The sequence below is a fragment of the Typopeltis vanoorti genome, chromosome 8, assembly GCF_054136105.1.
Source record: "Typopeltis vanoorti isolate ZY-2024b chromosome 8, IOZ_Tvanoo_1.0, whole genome shotgun sequence".
Taxonomy (NCBI): Eukaryota; Metazoa; Arthropoda; class Arachnida; order Uropygi; family Thelyphonidae; genus Typopeltis; species Typopeltis vanoorti.
The window spans coordinates 144,502,159-144,521,970 of NC_143556.1; the positions used below are offsets into that span (position 1 = coordinate 144,502,159).

At 35.9% G+C, this 19,812-nt stretch overlaps 1 protein-coding gene across 2 annotated transcripts in view; it reads left to right on the forward strand.

Moving 5' to 3' along the window:
• Positions 1 to 19,812, forward strand: part of LOC150104404 (poly(ADP-ribose) glycohydrolase-like) — a 351,154-nt gene that overhangs the window by 79,745 nt on the left and 251,597 nt on the right. For both annotated transcript variants that reach the window (XM_090396352.1, XM_090396353.1), the window contains one exon: positions 18,088 to 18,157. In XM_090396352.1, coding sequence (XP_090252478.1) covers positions 18,088 to 18,157 — 70 coding nt within the window. The remainder of the gene's footprint in view (positions 1 to 18,087; positions 18,158 to 19,812) is intronic.

Here is a 19,812-nt window from a genome sequence, read left to right on the forward strand (position 1 = left end):
CTGGTGAGATCTTTCTGAGCAATAAATACAAAATGTTATATTCAGGCAATGACAATCAAGGAAAAGAAGGAGTAGCCATAGTATTCAACACAAAATACGAGGCTAATCTTCTTGAATGGCAGTCAGTCTCAAGTAGAGTAATGTGGACAAATATGAGAATGGGGAACTGGACAATGAGACTTATTTGTGCCTATGGTCCCACAGAAGTTTCTACTAAGGTAGAAGTGGAGGAATTTTTTGAGGCTTTAGAAAAAGCAACTGACACAATGAAAAATGAAAAGTTGGTCCTTGTTGGAGATCTAAATAGGAGAGTAGGAAATGATTGTGAGACATACAAAAATATTTTGGGAAAATTTGGAGAAAAGAGCAAAGCTAATAATAATGGCAAATATCTGTTGGATTTCTGCTCAGGACATGGACTGGTTATTACTAACACCATGTTCCAACATAAAAATGTGCACAAATTCACATGGAGAGAAGAGGCTAGAAATAAGAAAAGTCTCATTGACTATGTTATTGTTGATAGTGATGTTTTCTCCCTGGTGCAGGACACCAGAGTGTACAGAGGATTTGAAATTGGAAGTGATCACTATTTAGTCTTGAGCAGGATAAAATTGAATTTCATATTGAAAAGAATAACGTGTAAGAAAGTTTTAAAGCGAATAAAAGTTGAGCAGCTCTCAGATGTGAGCTGTAGACTAAAATACACAAAGATTATTGAAGGAAAAATGAAAGAGTTTGAGAACAGGAATCAAACCTTGGAGATTCAGTGGCAAACTCTGAAGAAAACATTGATTGATTCTGCCAGAGAGGCAAGTGGTGAGGTTGTTTGTAAGGATAAAAAAATCAGAACTCCCTGGTGGACACAGGAGGTTAAAGAGGGAGTGAAGGAAAAGAAGAAAGCATACCAAAAGTTCCTGTAAAATAAGTCAGCTTGTGCTCTTAGAGAATATAGAGACAAATGCAAGAATGCTAAACACTGTGTAAAACTAGCTAAACAAAAGTCATGGGAGGACTTTGGCAAGAATATAGAAAATAAATATCAAGAAGGTGGCAAAATATTCTGGAGGTTGTTGAAGAAGCTTAAGAATGGAGGAAAGAGTGCTATAAAAGGAATTAGAGATGATAAAGGTGACATGAAAACGGGAGAAAAAGATATCCTTCAAGTATGGAGTAATTACTTTGAAAAACTGCTAAATGAAACAAGCAGTGATGACAGCACAGTGGTAAAAAACACTGACCAGGCATTCAGTCAGGAATACATATCCATACTTAAAGTAGAAAAAGCCATCAAAGGCTTGAAATGTGGAAAGGCAGCAGGAGTAGATGATATTCGACCAGAAATGCTGAAGTATGGTGGTATAAGAGTCTTACAGTGGCTGCACTGCATAGTTCAGAAAGCCTGGACAGAGGGACGAATTCCCGATGATTGGAGTAGAGCTCTCATAGTACCCATATATAAAAAGGGAAATAAAACTGCATGTGAGAATTACAGAGGTATTTCCCTACTGAGTTTTCCTGGCAAGATCTATGCAAGTATACTTGAGAAACGGTTGAGAAGAATTGTGGAAGAAAAGCTTGGTGAAGAACAAGCTGGATTCAGGCCAAATAGAGGCTGTCAGGATCAGATCTTCACTTTACGACAAATAGTCGAGAAAGCATGGGAATATAACAAAGATCTGTATTTAAGTTTTGTCGATCTGGAAAAGGCATATGACAAGGTGCCAAGAGAGAAGCTATTCAATACGCTGCAGTTATATGGTGTCAATGGGACATTATATCAAGCAATACTTAGTCTTTATTTGAGTTGTAAGTCAGCAGTTAGAATTGAAGGAAGTACAGGAAGATGGTTTAATGTTAAATCTGGTGTGAGACAAGGATGTACATTATCCCCTCTGTTATTCATTATCTATATGGATCACATTATGAAGGAAAGTGGTATTAAACATGATATCAAAATTGGAGATGTTAATGTCAGCTCTTTGCTTTATGCGGATGATGTTATACTTCTAAATAAATCCACTACAAGTCTGCATGATTCTCTGACTAAATTGAATAGCTCTTGTAATAGATATGGTATGAAGGTCAGCAATAAAAAGACAAAGACAATGAAAATAGGCAGAATCATTGAAAATGTCAACTGTGTTGTGAATGGAGAACCTGTGGAACAAGTAAAACATTTCAGCTATTTAGGCCCGATTTTTACTGAAGATGGTAAATTAAATATAGAAATAGACAACAGAATCAGCAAAGCTGGTATGGTGGGAAGTCAATTGAATAAATTCATGTGGAATATGAAAGAAATTAGTCGGAACACTAAATTCGCTGTATACAAGACAGTGTTCAAACCAGTTTTAACTTATGTATCTGAGAGCTGGGTCAGAAGTAAAACACTTGACCAAAGACTAGAGACTTCAGATATGAGAGTCCTGAGAAAGATTATAGGCGTGAACAGATGGCATCAATGGCAGTATCATATTAAAAATGAGGATATTAGGAAAGAACTTGACATTGTCGGCATCCAGGAATGCGTTAGCAGAGCTAATCTCAGGTGGTATGGTCACTTAAACAGAATGGGTGAGGAAAGATTAGCAGAACAAGTGTTCTCTGCCAGGTTGGCAGGAAAACGACCTAGAGGAAGACCAAGATATAGGTGGATTGATACGGTACAAAGTGCTTTAGACGATAGAAATATAAGATCTGATAATATTGGAGTGTTGACAAGTAACAGATTGATTTGGAGGAAAATTGTAGATAGGAAATTAATAATGATGTAATTTTTTTCATGTAGTACTATCATATCCTGTACACCCATTGAGGGTACATGGCAGGAATTTGATGATGATGATCATGAACAATAAGTTGCCTTTCTGCTTTTTTGTATGCTCACGTCTGTAATCTGCATCATCCACTGGGTAACTTTCAGATCTCTGTTCATATTTAATGCTTTGCTTATACAGATATCTTTGCACATAGGTCTGAAATGGGCAAGGACACAGTCATACTTTCATCACAATCTCTTCCATACTTTAACATATTTGTATCAATAATATAGTTGATAACTAAGTCATTCTTACACACAGATTTTTGCCATTCCTTCCATCATAATCTAGTTCCCCTAACTCTATATTAGGCCTTATAATAATAAATATTTTCTCCAGCTTCTGATACTAAATGCATTCAAGTGAAGGTTGCCCGCCTCTTATATAAATCCATTCTTCCTTTAGACTCACATAGCCACATAGCCAAAAACTTCTACTCGGCCTACACATCGAATCATTTGACATCATAGCTCTTCATTTACTGCTCTCATATCCAGGTAATATTCTAAGTATTTTCATTTTATCACTCTTGCTGCTTTCAGCAATCCTTTCATATCCACATATCATTTATTTTTATTTTTTGAACTGTAATAACATTTTATTTATCATCATACAGGGTATTTACATATATACAATAAAACATACTATTACATTTTCTTTTACAGTACAAAATGTAGAGTACAGTGATTTTTTTAAATATAAATGTACATAATTTTTTTTCAGTATCAATATCATAGCATATTGTTATACAGCCTATTTACATATGTGTGTTGTGATCCATCGAGTCGTTTCCGACTCCTGACGACTCCACAAACATATACTCTCCATTCCGATCTATCCCTGACCATGTCTTTCAGAACCTCCAAGCGCACTCCAATTGCTTCTTTAACTCCATCCACCCATCTAATTCTTGGTCTTCCTCTTCTCCTGCTTCCATCAACTTTAGCATGCATCATCATCTTCTCCAGACTGTCATTTGCTCGCATAATATGTCTGAAATATGACAATTTTTGCTTGACGATCATAGCTTCAAGGGAGCAATCTGGCTTTATTCTTTCTATCACTGATTTATTGGTTTGCTTTGCAGTCCATGGTATTCATAGTAAGCATCTCCAAACCCATAATTCAAATGCGTCTATCTTCCTTCTTTCACTCTTTCTCAGGGTCCAACTTTCACATCCATACAGCACCACAGGGAATACCATTGCTTTCATGGTTCTGATTTTTGTTGTGAGGCTAATATCTTTATCTTTAAAGATCTTGCTTGAATTTGTCATTGCTTTTTTTTTTCGAGTAATAATCTTCTAACTTCTTCGGTACAATAACCATCTTTATCAATTCAGGATCCTGGGAGCACAAAATTGTTAACTGCTTCCATTTTCTCCCCATCTACTTCAAAATCATTAAGTTCACATGTTGCCATAGCTTTTGTCTTTTTTGAGGTTAAGTTTAAGACTGTATTTAGCACTTTCTTCTTTAACTAATAAGTTCCTTCAAATCTTCTTTACATTCTGTTAGCAAGGTGGTATCATCTGCATACCTCAAGTTATTAATATTTTTTCCACCAATTTTAATTCCATCTGAAGATTCCTCCAGCCCTGCCATTCTTAAAATGTATTCGCTGTTCAAGTTAAACAGGTATGGAGATAAAATACATCCTTGTTGCACCCCTTTACCTATTGTGAAATACTCAGTTTCTCCAAGATCTGTTTGGACAGTAGCTTCTTATTCATAATAAAGATTCCTCAGAAGGATAATGAAATGCTCTGGGACTCCCATTGTTCTTAACACATTCCACAGTTTCACATGATCTACAGAGTCAAAAGCCTTGCTATAGTCAAGGAAACAAAGGTAGACATTCTTGCGATATTTCTGTGCTCTTTCTATTATCCATCTCACATTGGCAGTTTGATCTCTTGTTCCTCTGCCTTTTCAAAATCCTGTCTGTTCATCTGGCATTTCTCTCTCTTCATGAATGGTTCCAGTATTTTCTGAATGATCTTAAGTAAGACTTTACTTGCATGAGAAATCAATGCTATAGTTCTGTAATTTTTGCACTCTCTTGCATCGCCTTTCTTCAATAAAGGTATATAAACTGATTTTTTCCATTCCCTAGGCCATTTAGTTGTGATCCAAATTCGCTGACATAGGGCTGTTAAAATTTTAACTGCCTCTTCTCCCAGGGCTTTGAGCAGCTCAGTGGGTATTCCATCTCCTCCTGGTGGTGCTTTCTTACTGGATATCTGTTGCAGTGCCCACCTCACTTCACTCTCCACTGGTACTGGTGCCTGTGTATAATTCTGCTCTTCAAGTTTCTCAGTAATTTTGGAGTCCTTTCTGTAAAGGTCTTCTGTATACTCTTTCCATCTTTCTTTGATGTCTGCAGCTTCTGTAAGATATCCTTTGTGTTTACTTTTCAATATTGTCACCTTGGCACTAAACTTTCCTGTTAGTTCTCTGATCTTTTGAAAAGATCTCTTGTTTTTCCTTTCTTGTTTTGGTCTTCCATTTGTTGGCATTCCTGGTTAAAGTATTTTTCCTTGACGTTGAAACTCTGCATTTAAATGCCATACTTCCTACAAATTTTCTGTGGTCTTCATTTTCCTCCTATCCTGAGCAGTTTTGATGGCATCTTCTGACAGGCATTTGGACTTCTTCTTACAAACTGTTGGAATATTCTTCTTTGCTTTTGTTTTAATTATATCTTTAATCTCTTCCCATAGTTCATCTGGTTTTCTTTCACACAAATTGAGTGTGTTGAATCTGTTCTGTATGCTAATATTGTATTCAGCTGGTATGTTTCCAAGATCATATCTGATAGGCATTTATAATGTTTTCAGTTTCCGTAGTTTCACATGTATCGTAACCACTAATAACTCATGATCTGTTCCACAGTCTGCACCTGGAAAAGTTTTGACAGACCGAATTGATCTTCTCCATCTTCTTTGTCCAAGTATATAGTCAATTTGATTTCTGTGTTGTCCATCAGGTGATACCCATGTGTACAATCTTCTTTTTGCGCTATTTAAAGCAGGTGTTAGCAAGAATTCTCTGCACAAAACTCAACTAGTCTCTTCCCTGCAGTGTTACGAATAAATACCTAAACCAAAACGACCTGTTATTCCTTGTTCCTCAGTCTCTCCCACTTTTGCATTCCAGTCTCCAATAAGTAGCCATAAATCTCGCTTTGGTGCTGCATCTATCATTTCTTGTAACTTGCCATAAAGTTCTTCAATGTCTTCTTCTGATGCCTCTGTAGTAGGTGCATAAACCTGAATGATGGTCATATTCATTAGATGTCCACTCACTCTGAGAGAAATGATTCTGTCACTCACTGGATTATAACCCAATACATACCTAGCTATCTTTTTCCTGAGTAAGAAAGATACTCCATTTTTTTGACTTGTCTCATGTCCTGAGCAATACACCATATAGTTCCCTGACTGAAAATGGCCCATTCCTGTCCATCACTTATTCCCACTATATCCAGCTTCTTGCACTCCATTTCTATCTTTATTATTTCCAGCTTACCTTGGTTCATACTTCTAACATTCCAAGTTCCAATCCTGTGATTTTTGGTGAAACAGAGAGCCTCCCTTTTCCAGCCAACAACATCCATGACCAAGCTTCCTTCTGGGTTTGACCTGGACACATCATAAAAACTAGTTCTACTTGTGGAAGCCCCTCTTTTCTTCTCCAGTTGCATGTTGGATGCCTTCAGGACCAGGGGTCTTACCATCCAGCACCATATCGTACTTTCTCATTTTTGGCGTGTTCATGGAATGTTCTTGGCAAGGTACAGAGGTGGTTTGCCATTGCCTTCCTCTGGAATATTTTTCGATTTTGCAGTCTAGATCTGCACTGTTCTGTGAAAATTGTGTATATTTACATACAATTAATAATTTTATTATTATTTTTATTATTATTGATCTCTCAAATATTTACATATATACAATTATCATCTTGATTAACATTCAGTATATTATTTTACAAGGTTCAGCACTAAGTGCTACATATAATGAAATTGCAATAATAATTGTGATAACATAGTTTTTTTGCTATCTTTTAAAATAACAATCACAGTAATAATTTACAATTATATAGTTCAGAGTTACACAAGTTATATAATATTACATGTAGTTTACTATTTTTTTTTTCAAAGTTTGAGAAAGAGTGATTATACAACAGTATTTACATATGTGCAATTAAAATATTATATTTCCTATTTCTCATAAACATACAATGTAAACTCATTATTTACATAATATAATAAATTTAGTTTAATCCTTTATCCAAGTGTGAGCAAACAAAGTTTGCGCCTGAAAGTATCTTCAGGACTGGGGTAAGGTGGTACAACACCAGGGCACTCCTTGCAAAGGTGGAGCAAGCTACCAACACTCCTATCTCAGTATCTCCCATAATGCAAAGGTGGAGCAAGGAGTTCCCTGGTGTTGTACCACCTTACCCCAGTCCTGAAGATACTTTCAGGCGCAAACTTTGTTTGCTCACACTTGGATAAAGGATTAAACTAAATTTATTATACTCTAACCAAGTGAAAAATAAACTTTCAACATCATTATTTACATATTTTTTTCATGTTACATAGTAATATTATATTAATGATATTATCACATAATAATCAGTATCTTCTTGATTGTTATGTAATTTACTGACTGTTTTGTTACATTTCTGCATTTGATTATAAGGATTACGTGTAGATGGGTGAGACAAGTTAATCCCACCTACTTCGAAGCTTGGGTTAGCTTTTATGAAGAGAGTGGGATTTAGTCTTCACTATTTATGTTGTTGTTACTGTTTATGCATAGGCTGTAGGCATTGGATGCTGGTGATTTGTGATGTGTATATTAGTGTTAAGGGTGTATTAACTTTGTTGGTATATTTTCCAGAGTTCGTTTTTTAATGTTCTGTAGTTATCTATGTGTTTTAAATTTCCTGGTAGGTTGTTGAGTTGCATTGGTATCTGATGTGATCTCACAGAAGAACCGTATTAGTTGTTGAAGGGTGTGGGGATGTAGAGAGTTGTTGTAGGTCGTGTTATACGATATGTGTGTCTGTTGTTTCGATAGGCGATGTTGAAGTAATTCCTTGTTAATATCATGTAGTGTTTCAGGTTTTTAATGCTCAGGATTCTATGTGTCGCCATGTGCTGGTCAGATATTGGTTGTTGTGTGTAAAGTGTCCAAATCACTGTTGACACAATTTTCCCGTGTAATATTTCTAATTTGTTAGGTGGCTGTTTGATGTGTTTGCATAGACTGTTATACCGTATCTGAGTAGGGATTCGCAGATACCGTGATATAGGATTTTTTTTTATGTTGGATGGAATAATGTCTTTTACTTAGAGTTTTGCTGCAATGATCCGGAGTTTGGTATGTAAGTATTTTATATGTTTTGTCCATTTAAGGTGGCAATCTATATAGAGACCAAGGTATTTTGCATGTGTTACAGATTTGATTTCGGGACATTTGCAGGTATTTTTGTTGTTAATGCAGCGGTATGTGTGACAGTGTATCGATAGTGGTGCGGGGCACATGATTCTTGGGTTGTGTATTATCAACATCTGTGTTTTGGTGCTGTTGATTAGAATTGTGTTTTGGTGGAAGTATGTTGTGATTTCATTTAGGTTTTGTTGTGCTTTGCAGAGAGCCGTGTTGATGTCTGTGTGGATTGCTAGTAGTGCGGTGTCATATGCATACTGAAATATTTGACTTCTTATGACCATGTTATTAACATCATTAACGTATATGTTGAATAGTGTGGGTGATAATATGGTGCCTTGAGGAACACCGTGTTTTATTTGTATACCTCGGCTGTGACATGTACTTATTTTTGTTACTTGTGTTCTGTTTGAGAGGTAGTTCCTGAACCATGTATGCAGTGTTCCTCTTATACCTATTGAGTATAGTTTGGTGAGTAGTATGTCATGTTCAAGTGTATCAAATGCTTTGGTTAAGTCAAGCAGTATAAGGACAGCTTACTTGTTTTTGTCGAGAGCTTTGTTTATTGTGTCGGCGATGTCTTCTAATAAAGTGACAATGCTTTTTGTTTTCTGAAAGCCGTATTGGTTTTTTGAGATGATGATGTACTTCTGTTAATAGTTCTGTAGTCTGGTGTGTGTGTTATTTTTTCTAGAATTTTTGAGATGACTGGTAGGGTAGCTATTGGTCTGTACTTCTGAGTATCGTTTCTTTTACCGTCTTTGTATATTGGTGTAATTGTTGCAGTTTTTAGTTGTTGTGGAATAATGCCTGTGTCGAATATTATGTTCACAAGTCTCAAAAGTATTGGATTTATTTGTTCAAAGTGTGTTATAAGGTCTGTGAGTCTTATTTTGTCTATTCCTGGACTGGTCTTTGGTTTTAGTTGTAGGAGTGCTTCTTTCAGTTCCTGTTTTGTTACGGGTGGAAAATACATAGTTTGTTGTTGGCTTTGTGTCGGTAGTTTTTTGTCGATCGTTGGTAGTTTGTCTTTTTTGAGTTGTGTGATATTGTTTGTGAAGGCATGATTGAATGAGTTTGCTAGTTCCCCTTGGTTTGTGTCCTGACCGAAGCTTTTGCAATAAAATCTTGTGCTGAAGTTTTCTTTTTTCGAGTTACTAATTCGTTGAGTGTAGCCCATGTTTGCTTCATGTTGTCGTTATATTCCATGAATTTTTGGAAGTAGTAGCGTAATTTTTCCCTATGAATTTTTGTTGTTAGTTGATTTCTTGTGTTTTTGTATATGGTTTGTAAACGTGTGTTACTGGATGACTTTATGAGTTTTTTCCATAGATTTTCTTTTACGGTAATACTATTTAGTATGTCGTCATTTATCCATGGATTGTTGTCTGTTTGTCACCTCGTTTGTGTAGGCGTTGTTGCTTTTTTGTATATTTCTGTGAACTTTAGTTGAAAATTCTCGTATAATGTTACAGGATTGTTTATTTTAAGTAGGCAATTCCTGTCTGTATTTTTTCATCAGTGAAATCATAGTAATACCATTTCTTTTACTTTTATTTTTTTGCTTTTCAATTACATTCATTACATTTTTTATTTTAGCACCTGAAAACTCAAAGTAGTAACATGGTCATCTGTTGCATGTTTTAAAATTGAGTCTCCATACCATATAATATCCTTCATATTGTTACCTACCTGATAATCATTATACAATAACTTATTTGGTTCAGTGATGATTCATTGTTTCATTTTTTTCTGCTTACCTTTTGTGTTCTTCTGATTCCTCTCTAATCACTGTTCAAATTTTTTTTTTCAGTTCCTTCGTTGTTTAATAATTTGTTTTAATCTAGTTATTTCCAAAGTTAATTCATGCCCCAATATCCTCGTTAATTTCCAAAATGGCATATCACTGGAACAACTTCTTTGTTTATAATTTCACTCAATGATTATTATCTATTTATAATCATTTATTAATATTTATATTTTTTTATTATGTTATTTTCTTAGAATAATTAATTATTATAGTAAAATTGCTGCTGATTTTTGTGTCTTTATAGTGTGTGATATATTTCCTGATATTTTGTTGGAATATTGTTAATATTAGAGTAGTACAGAAAACGGTATCAAAATTTCTCAAGAACAATAGAATAGCAACAAAGAGTAAGGTTAGCAAAATTGTTAACAAGGTGACTTACCCCAGTGAACAGAATCATGCAATTTCAGAATCTACTTTGGAAATATCTGAACTAAAGCAAATCATTAGACAGATGACAAGTGAATTGGAAAAGTTGAAAAGTGTTTATAGAGGAATCGGAAGGACAAGAATGATAAGCAGCAAAAAGGAGAACCAAAAAGCATCAACTCAGTTAACATTTCATGTAAAGATAATCAAGTAGGTAAAACACATTATAAAAAGAAGGAATATGGTATGGAGATTCAATCATAAAGCATGTGATTGATGGTCATGTGATTACTTCTAGTTTTCTGGGTTCTAAAATTAAAAATTTAATGAGTTGAAAAGCAGAAAAGTAAAAGAGATGGTAGCTTTGCTAAGAGCAAACAATTTTTTGTGTGATAAATACTGTATGAGAGAAAATGTGAAAGGACTGTTGGAAGAAGTGAGAGTAAAGAGTGAAAAAGTGAAAATAGTTCATAATAATATCAATTAATAAGAAAAATAAATGAAGAAGGATCATGCTGACACAATGATTCGGTGTTTAGGCTATGTAAAAGGAATGGCTCTGAGTATTTGGATGTGTGCAGTGAGTTTGAGAGAAGAATGTATTTGTATAAGAAGTATGGCCTATGCGTGAATGCGTTTGATATCAGGAGTCTGGAAAAATTATTAATAGGTATAAGACCTGACTCAGAGAGTCAGAAAAATTACATTATGCTAGTAAGAATGCTGAGAATCTGTGTGAAAGAGCAACTATGTTGTGTAATGTTAATGAGGAAAGCATGTTGTCATGGAAATGATTTTATGAGGAAAAACAAATTGTGTGTTTTGTTCAGTTCGGACTTGTTAAGCAAGTGCAAAGAAGCCAGCATAAGCAAGCCATTAGATAAAAATAGAGATATGCAAGTTGTTCAACTGGGTCACAAAGACTACAGAAGTAAGAAAACAAAAGTACATACCAGTAACTTATGTCTGTACACTATTACCAAGCGTATCAAACAAAGGAGTAGAGCTAGTTGCTTTGGTGTGAACATGTTGGTGCACATATTGCAGGCATTAGTCAGACTTGGCTGAGAGAGGTTAAGTGTAAAGGGCACAGTATCTGCAGAAAAGATGGGCAGGATATCAGAGGAGGGTTGTGCCACTAACGATATCAGATGATTTGAGTCCAATTACACACTCATTGCTACACAGGGAAAATTTTCCCTGTGTAGCAGTGAGTTTGAAGTCATCTGGTGCAAGGTGGAGTCTAACAAGATAAAATGCATTGCAGAGTGTTGTTTCAGACCTAGGTGATTGGTTGCTAGTGACAACAAAATCCATTTCCAAATAAACGTGACCGGCACAAAATGTGTAATCATCACTGATGACTTTAATTATCGAAACATTGATTGAGTAGTGGAGAAATCTCATGAGAAGAATGAAACTGAGTTTATTGACTGTTGCAAGACAACTTTCTTAAGCAGCATATGACAGAAGTTACTCAAGGTCAAAGAATGTTAGATCAGTTATAGTGTCAGAAGGGGCTCTAGTTAAAGATATGGTTGTTTTGCCTCTGATTTGTGACAGTAATCATTCTATATGAGTTTGGAATGTGACCAAGTTTCAGAAATAGTTACATGCTGAACTATAAAACAGAAAATTATGACCAACTGAAAAGTAACTAGGTTCTGTTCCATGGTATTATTTGCTAGATGGGAAGAATATTGCAGCACATGGAAAGCATTTAAAAAATACTTAAATGATGTGATATTGCAAAGCGTCCTACAGTTCAAATAATAAACATGATAGGAGTGGAATGGATGTATGGTCTTATTAGTTAAACAAGAGATTTGTAAGAAACAGATGATGTGGGAGGAATGTGCATAAGTGTGTGTATGTGAATGATCAGATTATATTACAAAACAATGAAGATGACCTTCAAAAATTAGTTTATGAATTAAACAAAATAAGGTAGCAAAACAATTTAAAAATTTTACAAAGAAAAAAAAAAGATGTCATAACATTTAAAGGTTGAGATCATATTAGATCGAAGGTAAGGTTGAGATCGAAGATAAAATAACAGAACAGGTCACCCAGTTGAATTATTTAAGTTGCATAACAACATATCTAAAAGACAAAGATATAGATGCAAAAAAAGTGCAACTTTAGAAAAATCTATGGAACAGGTAAAAGGACACCAAATGGGGGAAAAAATGACAAAAAATCCAACTTAAATTTTACTAGGTAATGGCCACCCTATTCTATTATATGATTCTGAAATATGGTCTCTTAAAAAGAAAGATCAAAGTACAATACAGGCAGCAAAAATGAGATTTTTTAATAATTAAAGAATGCACAAAATCAGACCATATAAAAAATGAAGATGTTAGAAGAGAGATGGGTATTTAGAGGATAGAGGAAAAAATCAAGGAATATATAGAGCAATGGAAAGAGCTTCTATATAGAATGGAAAGATATCTACCAAAAGAAGCAAATATAGACCAAAGGGAAAAAGAGAAGGGGGGGGAGACTAGTGAAGCTGGATCAGGTAGATACCTGATCCTTGATCAGAAGAAGAAAACTAATTATTCTAAAGAAAAAAAATCCAATAAATCAGATAAAATCAGCAATTTCATAGGATGTTCACTATATAGCTATGAACCACTTAGTCATAATTGTCAAAATGCTTGTGTTGGACATTCTGCAAGTAGACTATTATTTAAATTACATTTCGTGTTTAAACAGTGCAGAGTTTAATAGATGGTAGCGACAGATTCAGTCACCCATGGTGCCACCATAGTCATAATACGATTCCACATTGAGAATGAAGCACATCATTCTCAATGGAATGAATACAACCCAGAGGTACAATAAAATTCAAGTTTATTAGATCTTGTATTTCGTATCAGTCATAGAGACATTATCAGGAATACATTCTCAAAATTGTAAAAGCACACATGCACAGAAATGCTCACAACAATAAATGGAAAGAAAATTAGACTAAAAGAATAAAGCCTATTACTATTATTACGGGCAACTCCAGGGAGTCATTAGACTCATCGAGGGAGGCCCCAAATCATATTCATCACAACTATTCGACATTCATACAGTATCTATCATACCTCGCCTTAAACTCATTCACTGTCACAGCATCCACCACAGACTCAGGGAGTGCATTCCACTCATTCACTACTCTAAAAGTAAAGAACCCAGCTCTAACACCTTTACTAACCACACTTTTGCCCAGTTTCCATGGTTGTCCCCTAGTCCTCCCACAACCAGCCCTGTTCTCAAAAATATCTTCTGAATTAATTTTACAGAAACCCTTCAGTAATTTGAATGTCTCAATCATATCTCCCCTCCTCCGCCTATCAACCAATTTTTGCAACCCACAAATCCTCAACCTGTTCTCATAAGGTTCATTCCACAGACCTGCTATCATATTGGTCACTCGCCTCTGGATCCTCTCCACCTCCTCCCAATCAAGAAGAAGCCTAGGTGACCAAATCTGAGCACAGTAGTCGAGATGGGATCTTATCAAGGCTCTATACAGAGGAACAATAACCTGCTTGTCTCTGCTTGTCAACGTATTCTTCAGCAACCAAGTGATTTGATGAGCTGATTTGGCCACTTTTGCAATGTGTCCCCTAAATTTCAATTCCTTATCCACCAACACTCCTAAATCTCGTGCCTCATCAATTTCCTGGAGCACGGTTCCACCAATGCAGTAAACTGCTGCCAATCTTTTCACCCCAAAATGCATAACCTTACATTTTGCCACCTTAAATTGACATCCATTCTCCTTAGCCCAGACCCCCAATCTATCCAAATCATCCTGCAAAATTTTGACGTCATCTGCATTCACTATTGCCCTACCCAACTTCGCATCATCCGCAAACAAATGAACTGTTCCTCTCAGATCCTTTCCTATATCATTTATGAACAAATTAAACAGCAGTGGTCCAAGAACAGATCCTTGTGGCACACCACTAGTCACATGCCGTCTTGTGGACTCTACTCCTGAGTAAACCACTCTCTGATATCTCTCCGTCAACCACCCTCCTATCCATCTCACCAACCCTATATCCATCCCCATATGCTGCAATTTACTGATTAGAATTCCATGTGGTATCCTGTCAAAGGCCTTAGCAGGGTCCAGTAGAATCACTGTAAACCCATTACCCTTATCCAGTTCAGCTGTCACTGTGTTATAATACGTGAGCAAGTTACTGAGGCATGACCTACCCTTCACAAAACCATGCTGTCCCTGATACAGCATCCCATTTTCTTCTATCCAATCTTGTATTTTCCTCTTGACTATTTTCTCTAAGACCTTGATAATGATTCCTGTTATGCTGATTGGCCGGTAATTTTCAACAGCAGCCTTGGAACCACCTTTGTGCAGCGGAACTATTTTCCCCTCTTTCCACCCCCTTGGGACTGACCCAGTCCTGAGGCTCAAATTAAACAAAATGGTCAAGGGCACTGACAATTCTTTAGCCGCTTCACGTACGACACGAGCTGGTATTACCATCCAATCCCACAGATGTATTGACATTGAGGTTCTGTAATAGACTAGTTACCTCTACTTCATTCATCACAATTCCAGTATAAGTTCTTCCATTCCTGCAGAGTCACCACCTGGATGATATACTCTTGCAAAGTGCTCGCTCAGTAATTCCACAATATCGACTGATTTGGTTACCTCCCTACCCTCAGCATTTTTTAAGATCATTCTACCATGAGCATTTTTCCTTTTACTTGCAACATATTGAAAAAACTGTTTGGGATTCTCTTTAGCCTGCATGGCCAATTTCCTTTTGTAATCTGCTTTTGCTTTTCTTACCACCTTTGTTACCATCCTGGCCTGAGCTTTATACTGTTCCTGCACCTGATGGTCACCCTTCTCCTTAAATTCCCTCCACAATTGTTTCTTTTTTTGCAGCTCAAGCTTAATAGTGTTATTCATCCATTTAACCCCTACTTGATTTATTATTCGGACTCTTGGTATACAGTCAACCATTGCCTCCTGCAAACAGTTCTTAACCACCTCCCATGCACTATCAACATCCAGCCCTTGCAGTTTTACATGCCATGGCATTGAGCCAAGCACACACCTAAGCTTGTCATACTTACCAGCCCGGTAATTCCACAAGTACACTGTCTTAATTGTAAATTCGACTCCTTTAGCCACCTCCCAAGTCATGACCTTATGGTCACTCTCACCAATTGGTTGCAACATGGTCATTAAACTATAATAAATTTCGTTTAATCCTTTATCGAAGTGTAAACAAAGTTTGCCCCTAAAGTAACTTAATGGAATGAGGCAACTCGTGGTAAAGGTGGACCAAGCTTTCATCACTCCTTGTCTTAGTATCTCCCATAATGCAAAGCACATCTCCTTGCAGTCATGTATAATGCTATGCATTAAGGGAAGGGCCACTACCCAGACCAGTTTTGACCTTTATTGAGGTCTTGTCAGTGGGAGCCAGACCCAGTGGTGGTGATACTAAGGTGGAAGTAATGAAGAGGTTATATTTACCTATACAAGTTGCCAAAAGGTGTCTCACCTTATTATTAAATTACTCTGGATTAGAGAGAAAGATGTTGGAAGTTTTTTCCGCTTGGTTAGACTATAATAAATTTATAGTTTAATCCTTTATCCAAGTGTAAACAAACAAAGGTTGCGCCAGAAGTATCTTCAGGACTGAGGCAACTCGTGGTAAAGGTGGACCAAGCTCTTATCACTTGTCTTAGTATCTCCCATAATGCAAAACACATCTTGCAGAAACTTCCAACATCTTTCTCTCTAATCCAGAGTAATTTAATAATAAGGTGAGACACCTTTTGGCAACTCGTGTAGGTAAATATGCCCTCTCCATTACTTTCACCTTAGTATTACCACCTCTGGGTCTGGCTCCCACTGACGAGACCTCAATAAAGGTCGAAACCAGTCTGGGTAGTGGCCCTTCCTTTAATGCATAGCATTATAAATGTCTGCAAGGAGATGTGCTTTCTATTATGGGAGATACTAAGACAAGTGATGAGAACTTGGTCCACCTTTACCACGAGTCGCCTCAGTCCTGAAGATACTTCAGGCTCAAACTTTGTTTGCTTATACTTGGATAAAGGATTAAACTAAATTTATTATATTAAAGATTTGGGAAGCTTTAATTCTAAAGCCAACAGCACTAATATAAAACACCTCTTATAGGACTTCAAGCTTTTAGTCTAATTTTCTTTTGCTTATCCTTTTGAGTGTTTTTTGTATGTGTTTTTGCAATTTTGATATTGTGTCGGTGACAGAAACAAAATATAGGCTCTAATAAACTTGTATTTTATTCTTTCTGTATGTGTTATTTATTCCATTAAACTTAATAACGAGTTTAAACTAGCACTTAAGCTTAAGTACTAGACTGAATTTTCTATAAATCAGTTAGTCATAAAAAAAAGTTGGGATATGTAGAAATTTATGTATGTGTACTTCTATAAATCTAGGTGGATTTGTGGATGTGTACATACATCCATAAATATTTGCACTAGATGTATTGATATATGGCAAAGTAAATTATTATTATATGACTATTGCCATATATCAGTACTACTAGTATGGTGATGTATACTTTTTTTTTTAAATAGTTCTGTATGAATCGCATTATGAAGAAAAAATGGCATTCTACATGTTATCAAATTTTGTGATATTAATTTCAGCTCTTCACTTAATGCAGACAATGTTATACTCCTAAATTAATCCATCACAGGTCTACAGAATTCCTTAACTAAATAAAAAAAACTCAATTTCAACTGATTGCACAACAATTTTAGTGACTATGGCAAATTAAATATGAAAATAGGCTAAATAATAAGCAAATCTTGTATGGTGAGGAATCAACTTAAAAAATGTACCTAGAATTATAGCGAAATTAGTCAAAACACTGTCTTGTATATGGCAGTTTAGTGTTTTGACGAATTTCTCTGTAATTCTAGGTACATATTTTTAAGTTGATTCCTCACCATACAAATAGAAACTGGTTGATTCATGGAGCTGAGATTGATATAAATCAGTTGATCAAGACCACAGACATGAGAAAAATTAGTAGAATGAACAGTGGCATTGATGGCAGAATCATATAAAAAATGCAGATGTTAGGAAGAAACTTGACACTGTAAACATTCAAGAATGTTTGAACAGAACGGGAAAGGAAAAATTTAACAAACCTGGTGTTTGATGCCAGAATCAAGATCAAGATATAGGTGGATTGATACAGTTAGAAGTGCCGTAGAAGACAGAGACATAAGATTTTGATATTAGTCAAGCGTCAAGCTCCTGAGAACAATATTGTCAGGTGTTGTTAGACAAATACAATATAAACTAAGTTGAAAGAAACTTGACATTAAAAACTTTTCATATGGCAATGTCCTTTCATCTTGTACATCTTTTAAGGGTATATATGAGGAATTTGATGATGACTTATTTTAAATTTTATATCCTTTAAAATAGTCCCACTATTCTGTTTATGCTTTTCATAAACAGAATAGTGGGACTTTTTTTTTCTTCCAGTATATGAATTTTATATAAAAAGTAATTTGTATTGCAGTCCCATATTACATTTTTTTTCTTTGTTTGAAAATAGAAGTGTATTTTATTTAGATCAAGCCAGGAGGACCATGAGGATTTCACTCTAGTATCATTTACATCAAAAGAGTATAATTCAAAAGATGTAAGTTTGAATAATCTTAATTTAGCATTCATGAAGGTTAATTTTTGTATACTTTGATCTTTTGTTGTGTAGATTGGCTCTTGACATTATGTTAACAGTCATGTTTTGCTATGTAAAAATTATGGAGATAAATTCTGTGTTGGAATAATAAGTTTAAAATAACTGCTTGATGTTTTGACATTTATATTAGTCATCAGAAATCATGACACAAGCTACATAATGGTTCAGTAGTACAGTTTGCTACCATATGCTACAATCCCAAACTTCTAGATTACATTTCATTGCATTACACTCCCATTCATTTGCCCACTGTCCAATCTACTCAAATTCTCCTGAAAGGATATTCACATTGTCTGCAAACAACTGAATATCCTCTTTCTCGTAGAAAGGTTATATGCCGGTTATACATAATTATTAATTGACTTAAGGAATTCACAACGTACAATAGAATATAAATTAAATTAACCTTTAATATATATTTCCAATATTTCGGCAACGTCACGTTGCCATCTTCAAAGGAATTTAAGATAAAGACACGTGCATGCCGGCACTACATACAGTAAATGAGGACAAAGCAGGAAACTATCGTTTCTTCTTCTAAAAGTCCTGATGGTGCCCCATAGCGGGCTATGTAGGTATTCTCATGGAACCAAATTCGTTGAGGTTTGGCATATTTCTTAGGACTGAGGCTGATTCCATGAAAAGTTTTTCAAACTTTTCATGGAGTGGCTATACTGGTGAAAACGAATGTAGAAATTCTGATATTCGCTGTCCTGCCTGTTTGGCTGAAGTAGGACAGCTTACAGCTGCAAGGGACCTGGTATACACTAGGTAGATCTAGTGGAAGTGGTTGGTCTTTAGTGGAGCGGATAGAGGATGCCCCAATTTTCTATATGGTCTGTAACAAGAAGTCAAGTAATGTTTTCTTAAGATTTGGGTAATTTTTTCCTAGGTGCCTCAGATGCAGGGAATGGTGATGGATTTAATCCTTGTTGTGAAGGGGGGAGGGTTGTGGTTTACTGGTTTCAATATTTTTTCAGATTTTTTTTTTTGGGGGGAGAGGGGGTAGCCATTGGCTGAGAAAGTGTTGAGGATGTGATTTAGTTCAGTGGTTAGGGCATTGTCATTTGAACAGATTAGTTTAGCCCTGTTGTATAGTGTCTTCATAACTCCATATTATTGTGGGGGGGGGGATGTATCTGCCTGTATGGGTGGGTTTTCAATAAACAGAGAAAACCAAGGTTCCATCAGGCTGGCGATAATAAAGAAGTTGGCCAAGGGTGGGGAGAGTGGTGAACCGACCATTGCTCTCCCCTCTATTTGTTCGTAGAATTTTCCCTGCCAAACGAAACAGCCTAAGTTCATTGTGAACACAAATAGGGCTAATATATCGGGAAGAAATTTATTTTGAATTAGCTCTAAGTTTCTTTGAGTGGGACATTTGTGAATAAGGAGGAGACGTCAAAACTGACCATTATGTCAGTATGTTGGAGTGTAAGGTTTTCTATGCTGGCTTTGAAGTGGGCTGAGTTTTTTTATGTGTGATGGTGTGTTGCGTATAGTGTGTGAGCGCTTTGGCCAAATGTTTAACTAATTATTGATTCCCCCAAATGTGGGGGTATCAATGCCATCCACTATGGGATTAGCTTCATAAC